The sequence below is a fragment of the Oryx dammah genome, unplaced genomic scaffold (genome assembly GCF_014754425.2).
Source record: "Oryx dammah isolate SB20612 unplaced genomic scaffold, SCBI_Odam_1.1 HiC_scaffold_3, whole genome shotgun sequence".
NCBI classification, from domain to species: Eukaryota; Metazoa; Chordata; class Mammalia; order Artiodactyla; family Bovidae; genus Oryx; species Oryx dammah.
Genome location: NW_024070187.1, coordinates 96,031,233 through 96,056,024, shown reverse-complemented (window position 1 = coordinate 96,056,024; position 24,792 = coordinate 96,031,233). Strand labels below are relative to the sequence as shown.

Sequence of the window (24,792 nt, the reverse complement as noted above, 5' to 3'; positions counted from 1 at the left end):
CCCCATCTATTTCCCATGAAGTGATGGGACCGGATGCCATGATCTTTGTTTTCTGAATGTTGAGGTTTAAGCCAACTTCTTCACTCTCCTCTTTCACTTTCATCAAGAGGCTTTTTAGCTCCTCTTCACTTTCTGCCATAAGGGTGGTGTCATCTGCATATCTGAGGTTATTGCTATTTCTCCCAGCAATCTTGATTCCAGCTTGTGTTTCTTCCAGTCCAGCGTTTTTCATGATGTACTCAACACCACAGAATAATATGCAATGTACTTGTTCCACTGGGGTCTTTCAGGATTTGAGTCTAGTTGTTAGTCTAGAAGCAATGAAAGAAATGATATGAGTCTTGAAGAGAATCAGCATTCATCTGCAAAGCACCTACTTCAGGATAGGTCATTATAGGTTCTTCAGGCAAGGGGACACTAATCTCCAGACAGTTAGATGGATCAGATTGAAACGGAGCAGGACCATATGGTCTTTGTCCCCTAACCATGACCTCTGCCTGCCTTTTGCCTGTGGAAAACATCAGTCAAAGAATAAGTTTAATCAGAGAAGTGAGAAATGCTGAAACAAAGGAAAAGAGTCATCAAAGGAGACTAATAATAATAATGTAGTCATTAAGCATAGTCAGGGACCTTTAGTTCTTTTTCAAGGGCTATAGATAATATTCTGAGCCACATCCTGAGAGCTGTCTTATAGATACCAAAACACCAGGTGGAGAAATTAACTACATGATGACCAGACTGCCCCTAGGATTTGAGCTGCCACAATTCCAAGAACTGACTGCAAAGAAACAGGAACAAGTGCACCCCGGAACCAAAGATTAACTATACCTAAAACAACCAAAATGATGCTAGTCAGACCACTGATGACCAACTGAAGATGCCTGTTAGAGATGACTATGCTGTTTCTGCATGTAACCCCCTCAACTCTGTCTATAGAAGCTCTCACCCCCTGCTTATCATGGGGGGAGTCAGCCTTTGGACAGATGTCCACCACTCTTCCCCACCAGCTGCTGGCACTTGAAATATAGCAAACTTTCCTTTCCACCAACCTGGCCTGTTTACTGGCTTTTGAGCGGTGAGCAGCCAGACCTCCCACACATACCCTTCAGTAACAGGATTCCTATTGCTGCTGGAACAAATTCCTACAAATCTAGAGGCTTAAAACAATACAAATTTATTATTTTACATTTTGGAAGGTCTCATTGGGCTAAATAAGGTGTCACATGGCTTCATTCCTTTTGGAAGCTTTAGGGGAGATTTTCTTTCCTAGGCTCTAGGGGAAATGAATGTACACTTTTCTCAAAGCCAGTAGTGAACCTTCATATTTTTTGTATTTCTCTTTCTGCCTATGACCTTTTGCCTCTTGTAAAGGTCCCTGTGATTACACTGGGCCCACCTGGATAATCCAGGATAATCTTTCCAGTAAAAGAGCCTTTATTTAATTAAACTGCACAATCCCTTCCACAATCCCTGCATTCAGTTGGGAAAGGTACACCCAACTGAATGCTGAGTTCCAGAGAAAGACAAGGAGAGACAAGACAGCCTTCTTCAGTGAACAGTGCAAAGAAATAGAGGGAAATAACAGAAGGGTTATCAAAGGTACACTTCATGCAAAGATGGGCACAATGAAGGACAGAAACAAGAAAGACCTAACAGAAGCAGAAGAGATCAAGAAGAGATGGCAAGAATATAGAGAATTGTACAAAAATCTTAACAACCAGATGACCACCATGAGGTGGTCGCTCACCTACTGCCAGACATTCTGGAGTGTGAAGTCAAGTGGGCCTTAGGAAGCACTGCTGCCAATAAAGCTCATGGAGGTGATAGGATTTCAGCAGAGCCATTTAAAAACCCTAAAAGATGTGCTGTTAAAGTGCTGTCCTCAATATGTCAGCAAATCTGGAAAACCCAGCAGTGGCTACAGGACTGGAAAAGGTCAACCTTCATCCCAATTCCCAAGAAAAGCATACTAAAGAATGTTCAAAGTGAGTGAAGTGAAGTCGCTCAGTCGTGTCCGACTCTTTGTGACACCGTGGACTGCAGCCCACCAGGCTCCTCCGTCCATGGGATTCTCCAGGCAAGAATATTGGAGTAGGTTGCCATTTCCTTCTCCAGGGGGATCTTCCCGACCCAGGGATGGAACCCAGGTCTTCCGCATTGCAGGCAGACACTTTAACCTCTGAGCCACCTAGAGTAGGTAAGAATGTTCAAACTACAACATAATTGTGCTCATTTCCCATGCTAGGAAGGTTATGTTCAACCACCCTAATCAAAGAGGAACTAGAGTCCCTTGATGAAGGTGAAAGAGGAGAGTGAAAAAGCTGGCTTAAAACTCAACTTGCAAAAAATGAAGATCTGGTATCTGGTCCCATCACTTCATGGCAAATAGATGGGGGAAAAAATGGAAACAGTGACAGATTTTATTTTCTTGACTCCAAAGTCACTGCGGATGATGACTGCAGCCATGGAATTAAAAGATGCTTGCTCTTTGGAAGAAAAACTATGAACAACCTAGACAGCTGATTAAAAAGCAGAGACATCATTTTGCCTAGTCATGATTTTTCCAGTAGTCCTGTATGGTTGTGAGAGTTGGACCATAAGGAAAGCTGAGTGCCGAAGAATTGATGCTTTTGAACTGTGGTGTTGGAAAAGACCCTTGAGAGTCACTTGGGCTGCAAGGAGATCAAAGCAGTCAATTCTCAGTTCAGGTCAGTCACTCAATAGTATCCGACTCTGCGACCCGATGGACTGCAGCATGCCAGGCCTCCCTGTCCATCACCAACCCCCAGACCTTACTCAAACTCAAGTCCATCGAGTCGGTGATGCCATCCAACCATCTCATCCTCAGCGGTCCCCTTCTCCCATCTTCAATCTTTCCCAGCATCAGGGTCTTTTCCAAGGAGTCAGCTCTTTGCATCAGGTGGCCAAAGGATTGGCATTTCAGCTTCAGCATCAGTCCTTCCAATGAATATTCAGGACTGATTTCCTTTACAATTGACTGGTTGGATCTCTCTGCAGTCCAAGAGATTCTTAGGAGTCTTCTCCAAGACCACAGTTGAAAAGCATAAATTCTTCAGCGCTCAGCTTTCTTTATAGTCCAACTCTCACATTCATACATGACTACTGGAAAAACCATAGCTTTGACTAGACGTACCTTTATTGACAAAGTAGTGTCTCTGCTTTTTAATATGCTGTCTAGGTTGGTCATAGCTGTTTTTCCAAGGAGCAAGCATCTTTTAATTTCATGGCTGCACTCACCATTTGCAGTGATTTTGGAGTTCAAGAAAAGAAAGTCTCTGTTTCCATTGTTTCCCCATCTATTTGCCATGAAGTGATGGGACCAGATGCCCTGATCTTAGTTTTCTGAATGTTGAGTTTTAAGCGAACTTTTTCACTCTCCTCTTTCACTTTCATTAAGAGACTCTTTAGTTCTTCACTTTCTGCTATAAGGATGGTGTCAGCTGCATATCTGAGGTTATTGATATTTCTCCTGGCAATCTTGATTCCAGCTTGTGTTTCTTCCAGCCCAGCATTTCTCATGATGTACTCTGAATATAAGTTAAATAAGCAGGGTGACAATATACAGCCTTGACGTACTCTTTTCCTAATTCAGCCCCAGGACAGAAGCAGGAGGCATTAAGAAGAGGTGACAAGAGTACACAGAACTATACAAAAAAGATCTTCATGACCCAGATAACCATGATGATGTGATCACTCACCTAGGGTCAGACATCCTGTAATGCAAAGTCAAGTGGGCCTTAGGAAGCATCACTACGAACAAAGCTAGTGGAGGTGATGGAATTCCAGTTGAGCTATTTAAAATCCTAGAAGATGATGCTGTGAAAGTGCTGCACTCAATATGCCAGCAAATTTGGAAAACTCAGCAGTGGCCACACGATTAGAAAAGGTCAGTTTTGAGGTCCTTAGGGAACTAAGGACCGCTCGCCGTCCGGATGCAGCAAGGCAGGACCCGGAGATATTTGGCATTTGTTCAACATGGCAGACATTAACAACAAAGAACAGTCTGAACTTGATCAAGATTTGGATGATGTTGAAGAAGTAGAAGAAACTGGTGAAGAAACAAAAATTAAAGCGTGTCAGCTGACTGTTCAGGTGATGCAAAATCCTCAGATTCTTGCAGCCCTTCAAGAAAGACTTGATTGTCTGGTAGAAACGCCAACAGGATACATTGAAAGCTTGCCTAGGATAGTTAAAAGATGAGTGAATGCTCTCAAAAACCTTCAGTTGAAATGTGCACAGATAGAAGCCAAATTCTATGAGGAAGTTCATGATCTTGAAAGAAAGTATGCTGTTCTTTATCAGCCTCTGTTTGATAAGTGATTTGAGATCATTAATGCCATTTATGAACCTACAGAAGAAGGTGAATGGAAACCAGATAAGGAAGATGAAATTTCGGAGGAGCTAAAAGAAAAGGCCAAGATTGAAGATGAAAAAAAGGATGAAGAAAAAGATCCCAAGGGAATTCCTGAGTTTTGGTTGACCATTTTTAAGAATGTTGACTTGCTCAGTGATATGGTTCAGGAACATGATGAACCTATTCTGAAGCACTTGAAAGATATTAAAGTGAAGTTCTCAGATGCTGGTCAACCTATGAGTTTTGTCTTAGAATTTCACTTTGAACCCAATGAATATTTCACAAATGAAGTGTTGATAAAGACATATAGGATGAGGTCAGAACCAGATGATTCTGATCCCTTTTCTTTTGATGGACCAGAAATTATGGGTTGTACAGGATGCCAGATAGATTGGAAAAAAGGGAAGAATGTCACTTTGAAAACGATTAAGAAGCAGCAGACACACAAGGGACGTGGGACGGTTCGTACTGTGACCAAAACAGTTTCTAATGACTCTTTTTTTGTCCCTTCTGAAGTTTCTGAGAGTGGAGATCTAGATGATGATTTTGAAGCTATCCTCACTTCAGACTTTGAAACTGGTCACTTTTTACGTGAGTGTATAATCCCAAGACCAGTGTTATACTTTACTGGAGAAGCTATTGAAGATGAGGCCGATGATTATGATGAAGGTGAAGAAACAGATGAGGTAATGTTTACCAAATGAGCAAATAATTCTGTTTAACACATTGAGAAGCAAACTGAGTGACTTATGTATTCCATCGGTATATTCATTATTCCATGATATGGGATAAAAACTTTTTTTGGAAAAACGTGGTTTTAGAATTCTACATCCAAGCAATGTATGTGTGAGGTTTCAATAAATAAACTGTAAAACTAAAAAAAAAAAGAAAAAAGGGTCAGTTTTCATTCCAATCCCCAAGAAAGGCAATGCCAAAGAATGTTCAAACTAGTGCACAATTGCACTCATCTCACACACTAGCAAATGCTCAAAATTCTCCAAGCCAGGCTTCAACAGGACATGAACTGTGAACTTCCAGATGTTCAAGCTGGATTTAGAAAAGGCAGAGGAAGCAGAGATCAAATTGTCAACATCCATTGGTTCAACAAAAAAGCAAGAGTTTCATAAAAACACCCACTTCTCCTTTATTGACTACGCCAAAGGCTTCGACTGTGTGGATCACAACAAACTGGAAAATTCTTCCAGAGATGCAAGTAACAGGCCACCTTACCTACCTCCTGAGAAACCTGTATGCAGGTCAAGAAGCAACTGTTAGAACTCTACATGGAACAACAGACTGGTTCCAAATCGCCAAAGGAGTCCATCAAGGTTGTATATTGTCACTCTGCTTATTTAACTCGGATGCAGAGCACCTCATGCAAAATGCTGGGCTTGATGAAGCACAAGCCAGTCCATCCTAAAGGAAGTCAACCCTAAATATTCATTGGAAGGACTGATGCTGAAGCTGAAGCTCCAGTACTATAGCCACTGGATGTGAAGAGCTGACATTGGAAAAGACCCTGATGCCGGGAGAGATTGAGGGCAGAAGGGGGCGACAGAGAATGAGGTGGCTAGATGGCATCACCGACTCAATGGTAATGAGTCTGAGCAAACTCTGGGAGATAGTAAAGGACAGGGAAGCCTGGCATGGTGCTGTCCCTGGGGTTGCAAAGTCAGATACGACTTAGCTACTGAACAAGAACCTTGAGTCTGAGCACCTGAGAACTCCCAAATCTGGTGTAAGGAGGTGATTGTTCTCAGGCAGCTGGTACAGGATGAGGCGTATCAAATAACTCAGAGCCACTGCAATAAAGGCCTGGCTCCAAACAGCCCCAGGACAAGAAACTGATTCCTAAACCTTTGAGGCTTTCAATATTTGTTTGTTGAACCCTAACCTGAAACCCCCAACTTGTCGATACTATATTCTCTTTCAAGAATTATTCCCTTGAACTGTAGCTGCTAAAAACCAAAGAATGCTCTTCCCTGGTGGTCCAGTGGTTAAGACTCCAATCTTCCAATGCAGGGGGGCTTGGGTTTGATCCCTAGTCAGGGAACTAAGATCCCACATGCTGAGCAGCATGACCAAAAAAAAAAAAAAAAAAAATCTAAGTAGGACAACTATAAAATTAGTTAAAAGAAACTTACAGGTAGTTTATGAAGCAAAACCTGCTATTATTTGGCTTCAGCCTGGGAAAAGAAAGACGTCTGGAGGATCCAAGATGCCAGAACTCAGTCCAAGTCTGGAGGATAAATCCTATCCACAGCAGTTAACCAAAATTTCACCCCAGGGCTTCAGAAAGGGGCAGGGAAAAAAGGAAAAACTACTGAATTTAATGAAAATGTTTATCTTATTCTTTATGGGAAATGTTATTATTAACCCAATTCTTGGTTTTATTTGCAATGATCCTTTGCTGTATCAAAGCGTGTTTTTCTTTGTAGAAAATGTCACTCTAGGAAAAAATGCACTCATAAGACCACACATAAGAAACACTTTATTTGGAGATTAGCCTGTCATCAGAAGAAATGGTGGTGAGAGGCCCCTCATGACAACCGCCTTCTGACTCATTTTTCTGCTATCGTTCCATGGTCCATACAACATCCAGAATGATCTAGATTACTTGAATCCAGATTATCGTTATCTGGATTCTTCTGGCCACTTTAAGAGAGGTCACACCCTCCCCCTGCTCAAAACCCTCCTATAGTTTCTCATCACATTGATAATAAAAGCGAAGTGCTAACTACTGCAGCTTACCAAGTCCTGGGTGACCTGGTTTCTGGGTCTCTTTTAGGTATGCTCTGTTATGCTTTCTTGCCCTCACTCTGTTCATCCACGTTGGCCTCTATTGTTCACTGAAAGTGCCCAGCACAGTTCTGTCTTTGTCTTGTAAAGTCTTCCCTGAGCCATGTGTATGACTTTCTTCCCCACCTCCTTCAGGGCTCTATTTAAAATAGTACCTCCCTTAAGGTTCTTCTCTGAATACTATATCTAAAATGGCTCAATATCAGGACTTCCCTGGTGGTCCGAGGGCTAAGACTCTGAACTCCCAATGCAGGGAACCTGGGTTCGATCCCTGGTCGGGGAACTAGATCTCACATGCTGCAACCGAGAGTTTGCATGCTGCAACTAAAGCCCAGATACATACCCTATCTCTGTGTGCATATTTAGTTGCTCAGTCGTGTCTGAGTCTGCAACCCTATAGACTGTAGACCACCAGGTTCCTCTGTCCATGGAGTTTTCCAGGCAAGAATACTGTGGTGGCTTGCCATTTCCTATTTCAGGGGATTTCCCCTCGCTGGGACAGAACCCAGGTCTATTGCATCTCCTGCATTGGCAGGCGGAGTCTTTACTGCTGTGCCACCTGGAATGCCCCTACTCTGTCTCTAGTACCTTGCTAATTCTTCCTATCATTATACTAGATTATACTTCCTAAGATTATACGACATTTTGCCTATTGTTTGTCTCTTCCATGAGATGTCAGCTCCATAAGATCAAAGATGTCTGCTTCAGTCACTGTTACATTCCCAGTGACAGAAATGTACCTTGTCATGTGTTACACGGTTGAATGTGAATAAATCTAGCTTTAATAACCCACCGTTGTTCTAAGAAGCATGTGGATGAATGAAGACATATTTTGGAGGTAGGAGTTGGTGACTGATTGGCGATGCAGGATGAAAGGTGGGGGCGGTATCAAGGATTCCCAGGAGCACACCAGTGGGTGGAAGTGTCAGTTATGAAGACGAGGAGGAAGACCAAAGAAGCTGATCTGTAGGGAGGGTGAGCTCAGTTTTGTACACTTAAACTTTGAGATGCCTGTGGGACAACCATGTGCAGAAGTTAAGTAGACAGTTGGATATGGGATAAGTAATTTTTAAAATTGTTTGAATCTTTTTTGAGCTAGGCTTTAACTGAATTAAAAGGCACCCTACTGACATCTCTGTGGTCAAGCATAACTTACACTCTATGACAGACTTGCTAAAGATAAAATCTGACAGTTCACAATGACAGGGACTCTATTTTTTCTAAGTGCAAAGAGAGCTTCCTGGTAACCAAGAATGATGATTGAGAATGTTCACTTTTTGGGCAAATGGTTACTTCACCTAAAATCACAAGCGAATTCTTTAAGAAAAAGCTTAAATCCTCCTGAGGCTGTCCTGCAAGTTAGTAAACGTTTTAACATGATTGCAGAAGCAGCTCAACTATGTGTACCTTGCATAAGAAACGAGTTCTTGCACTTTCTTCTGGACAGTTTATTCCAGGCTGTTGGATGGAATGTGTATTCCACTTCTGAGCACAAATTTGCTTACTCCATTTGTAGAGTGTATTTATTTATTAAAAAATTTTTTTGGCCATGCCACACAGCTTGCAGGATCTGTTTCCTGCCAGGAACTGAACCTGGGCCAGGGCGGTGAAAACCTGGAATCCTAACCTGTAGAGTGTATGTAGCAGATTAAAACTGTGATTTCTTAAGTGTGTATATCCTGTTCTGAAAAAAAGTGATTTGTTTAAAATCTCAAATGAACTCTGCCTTTCTTAAGTACTGCAGGTTTTTCTGCAGGTTTTGCTTCATAAATGCTGAATTCAGTGAGGTTCTAACATTTCAGTGTGTTATCTGAAACGCTGGGAACCTCCTGAGGCATGGAATTTCTGATGTCAACACGGAGAGGGGGTACTAGTTTTCCGCACGGTTGGCACCAGTCTAACATACTGCCAATACACAATCTTCAGCCACTTAAACATTAAACTCTTACCAATGACCATGGAATACAAATTTGGTTTTCCCTCTTAAGAAATTTGTCAGCAAGTGGTTTGAGGAAGTGATTTTATGCCAGAGATTAAGTGAGATGGTTCAGTTCAGTTCAGTTGCTCAGTCGTGTCCAATTCTTTGTGACCCCATGAACCGCAGAATGCCAGGCCTCCAACTCCCAGAGTTCACCCAAACCCATGTCCATTGAGTCGGTGATGCCATCCAGCCATCTCATCCTCTGTTTGTCCCCTTCTCCTCCTGCCCTCAATCTTTCCCAGCATCAAGGTCTTTTCCAGCGAATCAGTTCTTCGCATCAGGTGGCCAAAGTACTGGAATTTCAGCTTCAACATCAGTCCTATCAATGAACACCCAGGACTAATCTCCTTTAGGATGGACTGGTTGGATCTCCTTGCTGTCCAAGGGACTCTCAAGAGTCTTCTCCAACACCACAGTTCAAAAGGATCAATTCTTTGGCGCTCAGTTTTCTTTATAGTCCAACTCTCACATCCATACATGACTATGGGAAAAACCAGTGAGATGGTAGTAAGAGACTTTTAAGTCTCTGGAAGAATATCTAGTTTACCCACAAGATCCTAAACATAACAAGTTATCATTCAATAATTCAACCGGCAGTTAGTTTACTATGTGTATATATGGGCACAAGAGAGGAAGGATGCTTAGAACACATATCTTCACTCTCCAGAAACTTAAGGTCTAGTAAAGTCACATATTTAGAAAAACAGAAGAAAAGATAAAGATTGTGATAATGTATGATTAATTCTACCTCAGGTAGTCTGGGAAGGATTCACAGAAGTAGAAACATTTAATTGGAGTTTTGAAGGACAAATAGTAATGTTCCTTACTTGGCAGATAAGGAACATTAAAGAACTAGGGTTGAAGTTAAATGAGTTCTAAGGGGAATGCTGAGTGAATGTGGGAGCATAGGATGCAGAGATCTGGACCACAATATCTAAGGATATGAGTTCTAAGGCATCATATATACTCACATAACACATAGTAAAAGTGTTAGCTTTAAAATCATTCCTAGGTTTCCTGGAATTTTTAATATAACTCCAAGAACTCCTAGAGAAGGAAATGAAAACCCACTCCAGTATTCTTGCCTGGAGAATCCCAAGGACAAAGGAGCTTGGCGGTCTACAAGTCCATGGGATCACAAGAGTCAGACAGCACTTAGCAACTAAACCACCAAGAAGTCCAGAAGCTACAGGGCTACATGTGAATTAAAACAAACCTTTTGGGAGTCTTTTACTAAAAGGCAGGCATGTGAAAAGCTGTCTGAAGAGCAAAGAATCCTCCCTTTTAGACGGAAGAGATTCAAAAGACACCTCCTTCAGATGATCTTCTTAATCATCTCTAAATTGGAATATTTGGTTAGAGCACAATACTCACGTTCTTCTTGGCTACTTTTATTTTCTGGCCCATACGCCTGGGCATCTGGGATTTTAGCTCCCCGATCAGGAATTTAATTCCACACCACCTCCCCTACCACCCGCGGCAGTGGAAATGCAGTCTTAACCACTGAACCACCAGGGAAGTTCCTTGGCTACTATTTTGACAGGTGGAGACAGACCTGAAGCCACGACCACCTGATCAAAGAGGCACATTCTTGGCATCGCCTGGGTATGACTTAATACAGTTCAGTAAGATTATATTTTTAAGACGTTTTCAGAAATTGATCCGTAGTCTTGGGTTTTAATTATTCGGTAACGCTATTTCTCCTAACTTGATTAATTATCAAGAAAAAAAAAAAACCAGACGTTTTTAGTCTTCGAGAGTTTTAGATGGTGTTAATACGAATTCACTTAATTACAAAATGGAAAACAAATATTTAAACTCTCCAGAGTTCTTAGCTATACTTCACACTAGTCTTCGTTTCTCCAGTGCCTAGGCACACGCTAAACGTGCAAATAATCACTTGTTGACTAAAGAAGTACCTAAAATCTTCGTATTCTTCTAGATGTAATTGCAAGAAGCTGCAAACCCCAAAGCCCGAATAAACCAGCTTCCAGTCAAGGCGCTTGGGATTTCTAATAGGTCTATTAAAGAACTTGACTGTTACCCTGCATAACACTCCAAGCGGTGTTTAACAACAACAAAACAACTCCCCTAGTCCACAACAGACCGAGAAACCTTGTAAAGATGACTCACAGCATCTATATACTCTCTATAGCACAAAGGCTAAATAACATTAGCATTAAATGAACCCTTGGTTGATATAACACACTTCCCAACTCCTAGCATTTTCAAAGAATCGTGGTAGGTTTCAGGATCCTCAACGACAGCAAAGCAAAACCACCCCGTTCCTTAAGATACGTAAGTTACCTACTTCTGGCGAAAAATTTCAGGAGAAAAGCAGGCAAGCAAGTATCTTATTTGGAAAGTACATTTTATAAGGAAAGCAGCCCTGATCAACAACCTCAGCCGGCCCGTCACGGGTTGGGAAGCAGGGGCAGCCGGGGAACCCTCAAAATGTCACCCGGTCGCCAGCGACTACGGCGGCCGGAGGAGCTGCCGCAGTCCGTGCCCGCGCGCGGCCAGCCGGGGCGCCTCGCTCAGGCCACCCCGAGCCAGGCGTCCCCAGGAGCCCGCGGGACAGGGTCGAGACCTCTGGGCCGACTCCCTTTCCCGGCGGCCACCGCTGACACCCAGGGAGCCGCCGGCTGCGCGCCTCCCCTCCCCCACTCCAAATCCGCAGGCGCACGGGGCACAGCCGCCTTCCGGGAGGTGCTACCACACCCCGGCCCGACGCCTCGCCTCCCGCCCGCAGCTGGGCTGTGCGGGAGGGGCTGTGGGAGAGGCGACCAGGAACCCTCGGAAAAGCGGGGGCGGAGGAAGGGGCCCCTCTAGCCGCGCCTTCGAAACAGCGCTCCTTGTTCTCGATGGTCCCCGCGCGGCCTTCTTATCGAACGCCATTTCCGGTTCCTTTTAAAGGCCCCACGCTGTGCGGCGCTGCGCGTGCGAGGAAGGTATAAAAGGGAGCGAGAGGGCGGGACCGAAGAGGAAGCGGGGGAAAGGAGAAAACTAGCGGTAAAGGGGGCGGGGGAGGTGCAAAGGGCGCGCTCGCGCGTCACGTGACCGGGACGCGCCGTTCTTCCGTCGGCCATTTTAGGTGGTCCGCGGCGGCGCCATTAAAGCGAGGAGGAGGCAAGAGCGGCCGCCGCTGCTTATTCTTTTTTAGTGCAGCGGGCGAGAGCGGGAGTGCGCGCCGCGCGAGAGTGGGAGGCGAGGGGGGCAGGCCAGGGAGAGGCGCGGGAGCCTTTGCAGCCACGCGCGCCTTCTCTGCCTTGTTGTGTGCTTCGCGCGGTAGAGCGGGCGCGCGGCGGCAGCGGCGGGGATTACTTTGCTGCTACTTTCGGTTCGCGGCAGCGGAGGGTGTAGTCTCGGCGGCGGCGGAGGCAGTAGCACCATGTCGGAGGAGCAGTTCGGCGGGGACGGGGCGGCGGCGGCGGCAACAACGGCGGTAGGCGGCTCGGCGGGCGAGCAGGAGGGAGCCATGGTGGCGGCGGCGCAGGGGGCAGCGGCGGCGGCGGGAAGTGGAGCCGGGACCGGGGGCGGAACCGCGGCCGGCGGCACCGAAGGGAGCAGCGCCGAGTCGGAGGGGGCGAAGATCGATGCCAGTAAGAACGAGGAGGATGAAGGGTGAGTAAGGGGCGGCCCGGGATAGTCAGGCCCAACTATCCCCCCTCCCCCTCCCTTCCCCCCCGCCATTAGGCCTCGTTCCCGCTCCCCGCCCGCCTTCCAGGCGCCCGTGTAGCCTCTTTGCACTGTCCTCCCCTTCTCTACGCTGGTCTCCCCGGGGCTTTCATTTCCTTCTCCCCCCAGCCTGCTAATCGCCCCCTCCCCCATCACACACGTTTCCACCTTTAGCCGTCACCATGCTGCTCCCCGGCCCGCCCTCCTTCCCTCCCTCGCCTCGGGTCTCCTCCCACCCACTTAGCCGCCGGAATTTTTTCCCGCCTGTCGAGGGGTAACCTTTTTTCTAGTCCCGGTGTCTTCTCGCTGCCCAGTTTTCTTAAAAGTCCTGGGTATAAAAAACGCAATCAGACGGAAAAGCTTGTATGCTTGGACACCTAAGGGTTATTGGGTGCTTCTCACTGCAGCATCCCGAGAAGATGCTTTTCTTTACAAAACACATGGTTCGGGAAATGTGTAGGTTGTTCAGCTCTCCTCTCCCGTCTCGGCTTAAAGCCGAATTTTTTTTTTTTTTTTTTTAAGTATTTTGAGTAAGTTTCGCCTCGACCTTCGCCTTTTTCCCCTGTGCACCATCGCCCAACGGCTTGCTCACATAGTCCCTACTTTTCAGCTTTACGGAACCCACTGGGCCCGGTGAAATTGCCCGATCGCCTGTTGGTACGTTGGTTTTGCTGCCAGGGCTTTCCTGAAGTTCCTGGTCGGCGGGCCTGCGCCTGACTGGAGCTGTTCTACCTCCGGCTTGCAGACTGCCCTTCCCCCATCCCGCAGAGTTATTCTAAACGCGCACCTTTTTCGCGCCCTCGGCTATTGGATTCCCCGACTGTTAGTACAGATCCTACTCTTACCTTACTTCTTCTGGGCGGTTTTCAGTTTTTACAACCCACCCTGTGCCCGGGATCCTTTTTTTGGTCTCTCTTGATTTCTCCTTCCCGCTCTCACCCGCTTAAGTTAAAGGAGGCTCACCAGCCTTCTTTCATAAAACGAACAAATCCTGTATTGTGCTGTGGCTTTTTTTTTTTTAATGCAGGTTAAGTAGTAAGTTGTTTTCTCCATTTGGAATACATTGTGTGTATTACTTAAAGCTGCATAGTATTTATTAGAACGCAGCATTTGGGAGCCGGGAGCATAATACAGGAGTTAGCAGGAGGGACTAAATCGAGGTTCTTGTTTGAGTTTTCTTATTCCCGTTGCTGATCGCTCATCTTGGGTTAACGCTTCCATTACTTTTTGTAGTTGGGCCGGGGGGGGGGGTGTGTGTCTGTGAACTTTTTTCCGCTGTAACAAGGAGAAAGGTGTTGGTAGAAGGTAAAAACAGTAAAATGTCGCTTTAACCCAATATTAGAAAACACGGTTTCCTTTATTGGGAAAAAGCACAAGCTTTGCAGCGGGATACAGGGATAAAATCCTTTGGATACAGGATTTAATATTCTCAGCCGAGGCAGACTTGTGTGGGGCTGTTTTGCTGATTGCTGGCTTTGGGAGAGTAGAGGTGGGATGGGGAAACTTCATTTATCTTGAATTATGTACGACTTAGTTTAAGAAAGGGATATGTTAAATGTTTGGAAACTTAAGCCTTTAACGTTTTGGTTTTTTCCTGAATTCTGTTCTTTGGACAGAGGCAGCCAAATGATTAATTAACTTACTGTTTGGGGCAGGCTTTCTGTTCTGAATTTTCAAATCACAAAGCAGCTGCCTTTGTAGTTAATCTACTATTGAACTAGAGTGTAAATGAATTAAAGTTTTTAACCCTAACATGTCAAACACTAAAACTAGAATTTTGATTGGTTGCTGTACCGGTTGTTAATTCCCTAGCCATTCAAACTCCTCCCCACGACACTCTGAAGCAGCGACGGCACAGCGGGAAGAATGGTAAAACTTTTACATTTTATTTCTGTATTATAAAGGTTTCAGTAGTCATAACATGTGGAGGCTGTGAATTGGTTAGTTGCCCATTGAATCCCAGGAAATTCTAGACTTTAGTACAGTAGGATATTTTGTACCTGGGATATAAAGCCTTTTAGGCATCGTGTGTGATCTTTGGGCAAAATTGATGCCATTACATGGATTTTGGTCTGTGGTAATGCATGTATTTGTGGTTTGGCCAATTAAAGCTTAATATAATTAGTAATGATGTTTGCTATGTGAGCAAGAAAAAGTTAATTTAAAGTTGATTTGTTTTTGTTAAGACAAAATTTCTTTGTTGTAATTCTAACTTTAATGCTATGTGTGAAGGTTATCTGATACGAAGTATTGTGTGTTTAAAATATATTGCATGTTATACTGAAGTATACTGGAGATGTCAAAACCATTTTTAAAATAGTGTTTTGTATATGTATGCAGAAATGAAGTTTTTAAAAAAATCTCCGAACATATTTGTAAACACAAATTTAATAAGAATTGCACATTAATGTTAGATCATACTGATGGGGCTTTCCACTACAGCTTAAATCAGATTTTTAGATGTTCAGTGTGATTTGGCTGGAATGTTAATTACAGTTGGTTTACATGTATTCACAATTGCATGACTTTTTGGAAGTCTGGTAGATTATTGTTCTTTTTATCCCTCTCTTCCTCCAAATGTCACTATTTCAGCCTTCAGGTTATTTTTGAGTTTTCTAAGAGTTTGTATTTACTACCACTGGTGTTTAGGGGGCAGGTAAATTGCAGGTAGTTGACTTAAAGCTGTAGAAACTACATTCTAAGAGCCCAGTTGGGATAACATTTAAATCCTACAGGAGCTTATTACTGTTATTTTCTTTCACTGAAATCTGTCCAGTTTTATATTGGAGATGAAGTTTGACATACTGAATAAAAGTTTTTTGATGGAAATTAATCTGTTTGGCCCTTTGATAGTTGAATTTCATTTCTAGGTAATAGTGGCAAACTAAGTATAAATTATAACTGTACTTGACTGCTCCATTACTTATTTCATCTTACGTAAGCAATTATTTTCAGTAATTTGAAAGGACCATACACTTAGGTATAAAGGTTGATTGTTTTTTTGACTTTGCGATAACTTTTGTGTTCTGTTACCTAATACTATGTCTTTGCAAGTTTTTTGAGTGATCTCTTAGGAAAATTGGACAATTGAATATTTACAGCTAACAATTTTAGGTTATGAAATTTACTTTGTACATTTAACAAATATTTTCAAAGTCTAATAATTTGACTTAAAAAAAATTACTGTCTCGTCAATTAGCCTCGTGCTTTACACATACTGTTTTTTAAACAACAAAAAAAAAATCCCTCAAGATTTCTAATCTTTTTGGTGTTTGCCCTTGCCACCCTATGTGCTGTTCTCTGTGTCCCAATTTGAGGAAAACTGGGGAAAAGTTTCATAATAGTAGTGAAATAGTGGTTACTAGAGACAAAACTATCTAAATTTAATTTCTTGAACATACCTTTTTGTGTGTTTTTTTTTACAATTCTAATGGGACCAAAGTGATTACAATTTTATCTTTAAAGTATTTTAAGTTATTGTAGACTGAAGTGTTGTGTTTATTTTTAATACAAGAATAAACAGGTATTTTGAGGAGGGCATGCTTGTTAAACCTCTAGTGGAATAAAGGGTTTCCACAATTTACTGTGGACATTTAGAGTATTTCCTTAGTAAAATGCCTTCCTGAGTTCACCTCATTTTAATTTTTCCAACTTTAACATCCCAAGTTTTTACTTAGAAACAACTACACTGGGATTTCCCAATTTGGTGTGGACTTACTCCTCCTCTATAGGGCCACAGTCCTTTTAGACACTCTAAAATTACTTAGGGTCTGGTAAAATAATGCATCTCATGTATAGCAAGCTACCTGGAGACAAAGTTTTTACATTCTAATGATTCATGGGGAGCTGTAATAATACTGTGTTAACCTTCAGATAATTTTGCAGGGTAGGTGCATTGACTTACCTTCATTGGATTAGACAAGAAGCAGAATAATCCCCCATTCGTCTATCAGCCAAAGTACAGCAATACTTTCCTAGTAATAGGATGATTGATTTAGTACTGTAACTATTAGTGTATAAACTTAAGTATGATTTCTTCCTGTTTGAGAATATTGTAAATTAAATGTGGTATAGGTTGTTACCCATCTAATTTTTAAGAAATGGGTCTACCTAACAAGTTTTTGTTTTAAATATTTGAGGTTATAATCTATATCCTGGTGCTTCTGGGGCATCTTGAACATTGCTTTGTAGAAGAATAGTTACTTTTAGATAAAGTAGTCTCACGCCAGATTGACTGGCCTTTGATTCAGTACGTTGGATTTACTATGAAGTTGAGACCCTGAGTAGACTGAATTTTAGCATTCTTTGGAACCTTTGACAGCTTTTCAGGGCTAAAATTGCAGAAATGGATGCCCCCAGATCTTAAGATGATGAACATGTAAGGAAGGAGTACTCAATTCTCTTCATTTCACATTCTTACTTTAATATACAGGATACTAAAATCACCTGACCTTTTGGGTTTGGAATTGGAGAATATCATTGACTATCAGTTTTTAAGTGGTAGTTTTTGAGATGAATATACTTGGAGCCCCTTCTATAAATTAAGTGTATGTTTACTGTGAGTTTTCTGTTTTTTTTTTTTTTTTAAACATTACCAGGGTACTCTGTAAGGGTGCCCTAATAAGAGTTTTGAATTTACCATTGTGTGTGATTTCATGGCCAATATTGAGGGTGATTAGTTTTAGCTTGAAAGCATTTAAAGAGGAATAGAATTAATTTTTTCCCCTATTTGAATTAAAATTGCACCTTGAGTGTGTGCAGTTTCACAAATGGAGTGATGAAACAACTTTTGTTAGTTGAAGTTTTATTTGACTTTAGTTCTGCTTCAACGTTTTAGTAGATAGGGCACTGAACTGGATGCTGGAAGCGTGGAATCTGTTTCTGTTACTTCACTTCCAACAGTGTGGTCTCAGGTAATATAACATGTTTGTTACTTGGTTTGCTGATCTGTGTGATGGAAACACTGCTCACCACAGGAAGATTGACTACATAGCCTGCTTTCATAGCTTGTGTGTATTTATCCTGTGCCTTAATAGTTGATACTGCCAGTGGTTTACTCCTGTGGAGTAAAGGTAAGCATGTTTTAGTTTCTGGAGTATTATATTGTACATTGGAGCTAGACATTTAAGACTTTGGGGGTGGATTGGGAGACTCATATTACTGGCAGTGTTTGGCCAATAATCAAGGTGATAGTTTTAAGTATTGGGTCATGTTCTGTAAGCTCCTGCTTATCTAGACTTGAAGCTATCACAAAACTCAAATAGCCGGGAAACCCAGCTCTGTCTCCCTCTCCCAAGTCTCATGAGAAAGAGATGAAATTGTCAGCCAGTATACTCAAAAAGAATCAACAGACAATGTCATGAAATGAATCTTACATATTTTCCCCCTTACATTATTAAAAAGTAATGTGATTTTAAAGCATTGCAAGATTCTGAAGTTCCATCAAGAAAGGTGAAAATCATTTGATGAGTTTAGTGTTTATGATAAAGAATTGTGAACGTGTAGTAATCTCAGTTAACCAGAATCTTAACCTCTAGGTAGAACAGTGTTTAGCTTATAAAGTTGATTGAGAGTTTATTTTAAAGGCAAAAATACAAGATGTCATTCTTGCTTGGGAATGAAATGACAAGAGGAAATTTTGGGTTAAACATTTAAAGTTTGTTCAAAAATCCTCATATTAGCTATTACATTTCAACTCAGTTGTCTTTTTTAGTCATTTAGGTTCATTCAAAGTATGAAGAAATAAGATCTGATACATTAGAATAATTTTTTTTTGTCTTGCTAAAAGTTTGTCAAGCCATTTCCAGGGATATTTTTTTTAATACAGATTCTAAAATGATACCATGTGATGTCTAGTTGCACAAAGTGAACCCCTCCCTGTTTTACATAACTGCTGACTTAATTTTAAACTAAATCTGTTATTTTATAAGGGAAAATAAATACTCATTTTTTTATCTATTGGTAAGATTCTTACTATCAATAACTTTTAATATTTTAGGATTGTAAAGCCATAATGATAAAATACCAGAAATTTTATTTAAATAAGGATTAGTATTTATGCTTGAGTGACATTACTCTAAAAGGTGACAGTACTTAGCCAGTCATGTTACATACTTGAAATGTATTATCAGTTTGACATTCTGTTGTAGGTTTTAAACTGTCAGAATTTGTTATGAAACTACATACGGAAGATTACAAGTTGTTGGGAAGTTTTAAAAGAGAACGTTCTTTGCCCTTTTCCAAAATTGGAAAGAAGTGTAATGATAATTGTATTACTTTGAATACAGTATTTGACAGTAAAGCCTTGTTAGGGGAAATATCTTTATATAAAAGATACTATTGAGTTTGGAGTGTTTAAACCTAGAGGCCTCAGTTGTATTGAAAATAAAGTTCTTAGATGGGAAGAAACAGAACAGCTTCCACCAGCCAGTAGTGCTCCTTACATACTGCTTTTTATATTTAGAAATTCTTCCTTACTAAAGTTACTGGCATTTATGTAGAGTACAAACAAGTCATTAGTGTGAATTTGGAACTACATTTTATTTAAGAGTCTCAGACAACCTAATTTCCTGTCTGTATTTTTTATATGGGATATATAAAGTTTTGAGGCTAAGTCTTCAGCATTAAAAATAATCTTTTCAGATCCATTTGTATAAAACTCATCCTGGCCTATACCCCTTTAATACTGAAAACTTTAATTAGCTCATGCAGATTAAAAAAATTGGAGTCATTGAATAAATGAAAAAATTATTTAATAATTTAGTTTGTGTTCTACCCTTCTAAATAGTAATTTGTTTTTATTGAGCACTTAGAGGGTGTCAGACTATGTTCTGTGCCATTTAAATCCTATTGCAGGTAGCTGAGGTAAGCGTTTAGTAAGTTCTGAAGGAAGGATTTAAATCCCAAGTAGCTTGGCTCACTGCCTCTAAATTTACTTCCTCTAGAAGATAATGTCCCACAAAACACCCTCAAGTCTCTTTGGAGAGTTATCTGCAGTGCTTGTCATTTAATGTTATAGTGTGGTATTATGTCAGTATCTATAAGGCAGGGATATTTTAATTGTTCAGTAGGTGTTTTTAAGTTGTGTACTGTATTGCCTCTGGGTTGCTAAATAATTTTATAGATAGGGTTAAAAAATTAAACTTTGTTGATACTGTAGATGAAGTTCTACACTTCAGTTGGGATTACTGATTCACTTACAGGTAAGAATCAGATTTTAAACTTGTAGTATTAGGGACCCAATTTTGTTACTTGAACAAGTCCTGTGCTGTGGTTTTAACTTGACTGTTCAGGATTTTTATGAAAGTCCAGCTCTCCTTCATTGTAAAATGTTTGCATATCATTGCAGGGGTATAAGTAACTTGAAAGTCAGTCTTTGCATTCAAGGCAGCAGAGGTAATCTGGACAGATAAGATATTGTGCTTAATATAAACTATAGATAGTTTAAATTGACGTCTTACACCAGCTCATAATTTGAGTTCAGGGCATGTGGGAATGCTCATATTATAGAGATGCTAAAATAAGTTCCCATTTATCCAGAATTAAGATAACAGGCTTTTTCTTTGCTGGTATATATTTTTGGTATGTCTACTGAATACAAATGGGATTGATTTAATATGTTACGTTTAGTAAAGATGGGATGGATTTGGTACAGTATATTCATTGTAGTATATCCACCTGTCTGGTTATCAATTTTGTGCAGCAGCCTTCCTTATTAGAGCAGCAAAAGAGTGCTTTGGGGCTGCCAAAATGGTAATGAATTTGTCTCAAAAAGAGCCAGTTAAACTCTTGGTCAGAGGCTGTTTACTGTTACTTTACCAAAAATTAGAAAAAATCAAGTTGCCAACTAACTTCCCCAAAAATGGACTAGGGAGCATTTTAGAATAGCGGCTGCTGATTAATGTGGCGAAAATGAAAACTAGAACTAAGAAAGCTAGAGCCAAGAAATAAGGTGTATTTAATGCATTAATAAAAAGTTCAGAAGATTGTAGGCATGCTACAAGTGGCATAAGGTGTCAGTGGTGACTGACTCACAGAGTGTTAAATCACTACAGCAGAAGAGAATGAGCGGTATGCTGTAGGGGAAAAGAAAAAAATCAAACAGTGTGTTAATCGCTCAGTCGTGTCTGACCCTTTGGGACCCCACGTCCTGTAGCCTGCCAGCCTGCTCTGTCCATGGGATTCTCCAGGCGAGAGTACCAGAATGGATTGCCATTCCATCCAGGCGCATTCCGAGTAATGTTAAAGACGAGGAAAACAGGCAATACTTGAAGGAAGGTAGACTGTCTGGCCTTTCTCGAAAGGTGCTGGATGGCTAAAGTTTTATTACTACATATTTTGCTCTAATTTTTTGACAAACAGTAATTATTCTCTGGAATATCTATAAGTTAACAGTTGTCTAGGACATTTGCTGTTCTGGATAAATAGGATTTAACTATTAGTTTAAGAAGGATAGCCTCTTCAGTGACATTTTAACTCTTAAGGTAGGCACATTTAACTATTTTTTGATCCTCAGGACTAAATGTGCAGAGTTTCTTGAGAGAACACTTAATGGGCCAATTGATGAATAAGTATGCTTATGTAGTATTTAAGAAAACTGATTTCTAATGTTGACAAAAAGTTTGGGGTTTGTGAATAATAGAATGTGCCTCATTCTTGGTGTTATAATTTGTTTCTTTATAACTATTCTTTATTAATTTTAAATTGAGGACACAACTCAATAAAAACATTGCCTTGGGTAAATAAAATATTGCCTTGGGTAAATAAAATCAAAACTAGTTTTGTCTCAGTATCTGAGGAATAGGCCAGACAGCCACAGGGTTTTCTTGCCTTCCAATTTTAGTTTTTTTAAAAAGGCCTCTTTAATTATTCTCTTCAGGTTGAAATAATTTCTGTTAAATTATTGATGAAAAGTTTCTGTAATACAAAAGTAGTGATTTAATAGTTGCATTTTAACATAGTTGAAATTGTTTGTATCAAGAATATCCCATGAATATCGGAGTAAGAGGTCATTGCCTTATAGTCTTTCTCATGAAAAAGATAGCAGTGTCCTCTTCACCTTTAAAGAGTAAATGTTGATAATGTACTTTCATCTATGAAGGTACGTATTCTGGATCTTTAGGTTAAAAATAAAAGTGCTTAAAGCAATTTAAGTAACTTGGACTGTATATTATTTTACCAGATATGAAAGAAAATGTCATTGAAAATACCTCAACTTTTTCCCCATGGAATTAGCCATAAACATTAAAAATACCTGTATATTATGAGTGTTTTGTTATATTCCTTTGATTATAAAATACAAAAAGGGTTAATAAAAGTTACTTAGAGTGGAAATTTTATTAGAATTCTGAATGTTAAGCATATAAATAGTCCAATTCTAGAATACAGGTGCAAGTTGAAAACCTGACTTAAAAGGGAAGCACACTGTATGCCTAAAAATGACTTCTTTTGTGTTAAATTTATCATTAGAAGTAAGAACAAGACTGATAAAATAGTAAGATCAGTAACACCTCAGTTAATCTGGCATTTTTAGGTTAAGCTGAAGCAGGATCTTATTCTAGAGATAAGACTTTGTCCTTTTGTTGAAAGAATTGATTTTAGTGGCAGAATTCTAAGAAACCCACAAAATGGAGATGGTCTTGCTTTAATTTCTTTCCAGACCTGAAAGTTAGCTTCACATTCCCCTGCTGCCCCTACCTCTGACGCACTGCAGTTACAAAAATAGAAGTCATTGACCAAGCATGGTTTTATTCCCAAGTTGAAATTGGTGTTTAGTCCTCACATAACAAATTCTGACAGTTTACCTTTAAAGTAACAATCTTCAGTCTCTTCAAAGGGTAGGAGGTAATTTTTGCTCTTTTGTGGGAGTGGGTAAAGAGGGCAGAAGTCAGAGGGCTCACAGAGCTGCTAGATATGAGTTTTATGACCTTTTGCTGTAATAAAAATAGGATTTCATGTTAAATTTTCTTTTGGGGGGGTGTAGATTGGATTTAAAGTGTCTTGGTGGTTTCCATTACCGCCTGTCACTTGTAGCATTTTAAAGATTTAATATCTTATGCTGGTTAACTGAGGTTCTACTGGAAAACAAATCATCTAGGTTAATTAGTGAGTTTTGCTTCACTGGATAATTCTTTTTGTTCATTAAATTGCTTGTGATTACTTTTGTCTTTATTAAGGATTCTTAGCACATCCAAAAACTTGGTTTACAACTTATTGTGAGACTTTCTCATTTTTTTGTGCTAAGAGTTTCATTAATGAGAGAACTGATAGAAAAGAAAACTTCAGCGTAAGCACATGGTAGCTGCTGTCACTAGCGGGAACTGCATAGCCTTTTTATAAATTTAATAAAGATTTGGAAGAGAAATTTCAAGGTGAAATTCTGTATTTTGCTATTACCAGTGTTGTAATTTAAGAAAGACGGTATACACTCTTTTTACCTTGGGGATGCACTTATCTTTTTGATAAGTCAGAATCTGCTGCTTGCTCACTATCTTGTAATTAATTATGCAGGCGCAGTAGTGATAAAACTCTCCAAAACTGTAATAGGGTGGTCTTGATATGTGGTTATGTAGGAAGAGTGACATTTTAATATACTGCCCAGTAAATCGGTGCAGTTTGGGGAAAGTGTATTATTGATGTGGATACTTAAGGCAAAATCAAAAACTTTTTAGCATTTTAATATTGCTTTTTGTCTTTACAGGAAAATGTTTATAGGAGGCCTTAGCTGGGACACTACAAAGAAAGATCTGAAGGACTACTTCTCCAAATTTGGTGAAGTCGTAGACTGCACTCTGAAGTTAGATCCTATCACAGGGCGATCAAGGGGTTTTGGCTTTGTGCTATTTAAAGAGTCGGAGAGTGTAGATAAGGTAGTGTGCTATGTGTTCTAATCAGTTAATAATAAAATATGTGAATAGTTTGATAAAATTAATATGCCCGTTATTTGTGATTTCCCTCTTTGTGCTTATATGAAGGAAAAGATAACGGCTTTTGCCAATACATTTTAAGAATCAGATTGAAGAATTGTTTACTGAATACTTCATGTGCCAGGCTCTACTCTATTAAAATTAAATTTAAAAACCTTTAAAGATACTTGATTGGAAAGATGTGCTGTGACATGTTCACAGAAGTACAGATGTTGAAATCTGTAGGCAGGAAACTTGACTGAATCACTTTACCTTTCAGTCTTTAGGCTACAGGGAAGTAGCAGTCATGCTTATAGTGCTGATAAAGGCATGATGATTTTCTGGTAATTGATTAACCCTTCTCATTCTTAACTGACCTTGAGGTTTAAACACTAGTATATATTAGCAGATGTCACATCACCACAATTGGACACTTTAACTGTGAGCTGGTCAACGTATGTCTGGCATTAGCTATATTTATTTAACTATAGTTATTCTTAAGTAAGTTAATAATCTGTGAACTTTAGTTAAGATACACATCCTTCAAATAAAAAACTTCAATTTCCTTAGGTCATGGATCAGAAAGAACATAAATTGAATGGGAAGGTGATTGATCCTAAGAGGGCCAAAGCCATGAAAACAAAAGAGCCTGTTAAAAAAATTTTTGTTGGTGGCCTTTCTCCAGATACACCTGAAGAGAAAATAAGGGAGTACTTTGGTGGTTTTGGTGAGGTATGTGATAATATTTTGACACCCCCCCCTTTTTTTTTTTGCTTTTTTGTTGAATTTAGTATAGATAAAGTTGTCAGATTATAGATTTCTCACTGGGTTTTCCAAAATTGTTTTGAAGTTTGGGAAGATGATGTGATTTGTTTTGAAATAAGGATGGTATAAATACTTTATTAGTAGTATTTTCAGAGCAGTATCTTTGAAGGTTAGAAGATTGCCTGTTCTAGTTTATTGAGCTGTTGTGCAGTGTCCCTGGGCACAGTGTACACAAAGACTTTAAAGTAGATGTTCTTATTTTGAAATTTATTGGATTAGTAGAAGGAATA

The 24,792-nt window shown here is 40.3% G+C and overlaps 2 protein-coding genes across 7 annotated transcripts in view; both read left to right on the top strand.

The window, feature by feature from the left end:
* The first annotated feature begins 3,981 nt into the window (after window positions 1-3,981).
* LOC120861503 (nucleosome assembly protein 1-like 1) lies at window positions 3,982-5,091 on the top strand. The gene has a single exon (XM_040237193.1). The coding sequence runs from the start codon at window positions 4,534-4,536 to the stop codon at window positions 5,077-5,079; it is 546 nt and encodes a 181-aa protein (XP_040093127.1). The 5' UTR covers window positions 3,982-4,533; the 3' UTR covers window positions 5,080-5,091.
* HNRNPD (heterogeneous nuclear ribonucleoprotein D) overlaps window positions 5,091-24,792 on the top strand; it is a 24,151-nt gene continuing 4,449 nt past the window's right edge. For 4 of the 6 annotated variants that reach the window (XR_005720553.1, XR_005720552.1, XM_040237191.1 and 1 more), the window contains exons 1-4: window positions 5,091-12,779; window positions 14,646-14,702; window positions 23,533-23,701; window positions 24,308-24,469. Coding sequence is in view for 4 of the 6 variants with exons in the window: in XM_040237191.1 (XP_040093125.1) it covers window positions 12,547-12,779; window positions 14,646-14,702; window positions 23,533-23,701; window positions 24,308-24,469 (621 nt within the window). In the remaining 2 variants the exon portion in view is untranslated. The remainder of the gene's footprint in view (window positions 12,780-14,645; window positions 14,703-23,532; window positions 23,702-24,307; window positions 24,470-24,792) is intronic. The other 2 variants (XM_040237192.1, XM_040237190.1) reach the window with 1 other exon arrangement.

Coding starts and splice junctions, on each gene's coding strand:
- LOC120861503 (XM_040237193.1), top strand. CDS start 4,534: ATGGTTCAGGAACATGATGAACCTATTCTGAAGCACTTGAAAGATATT.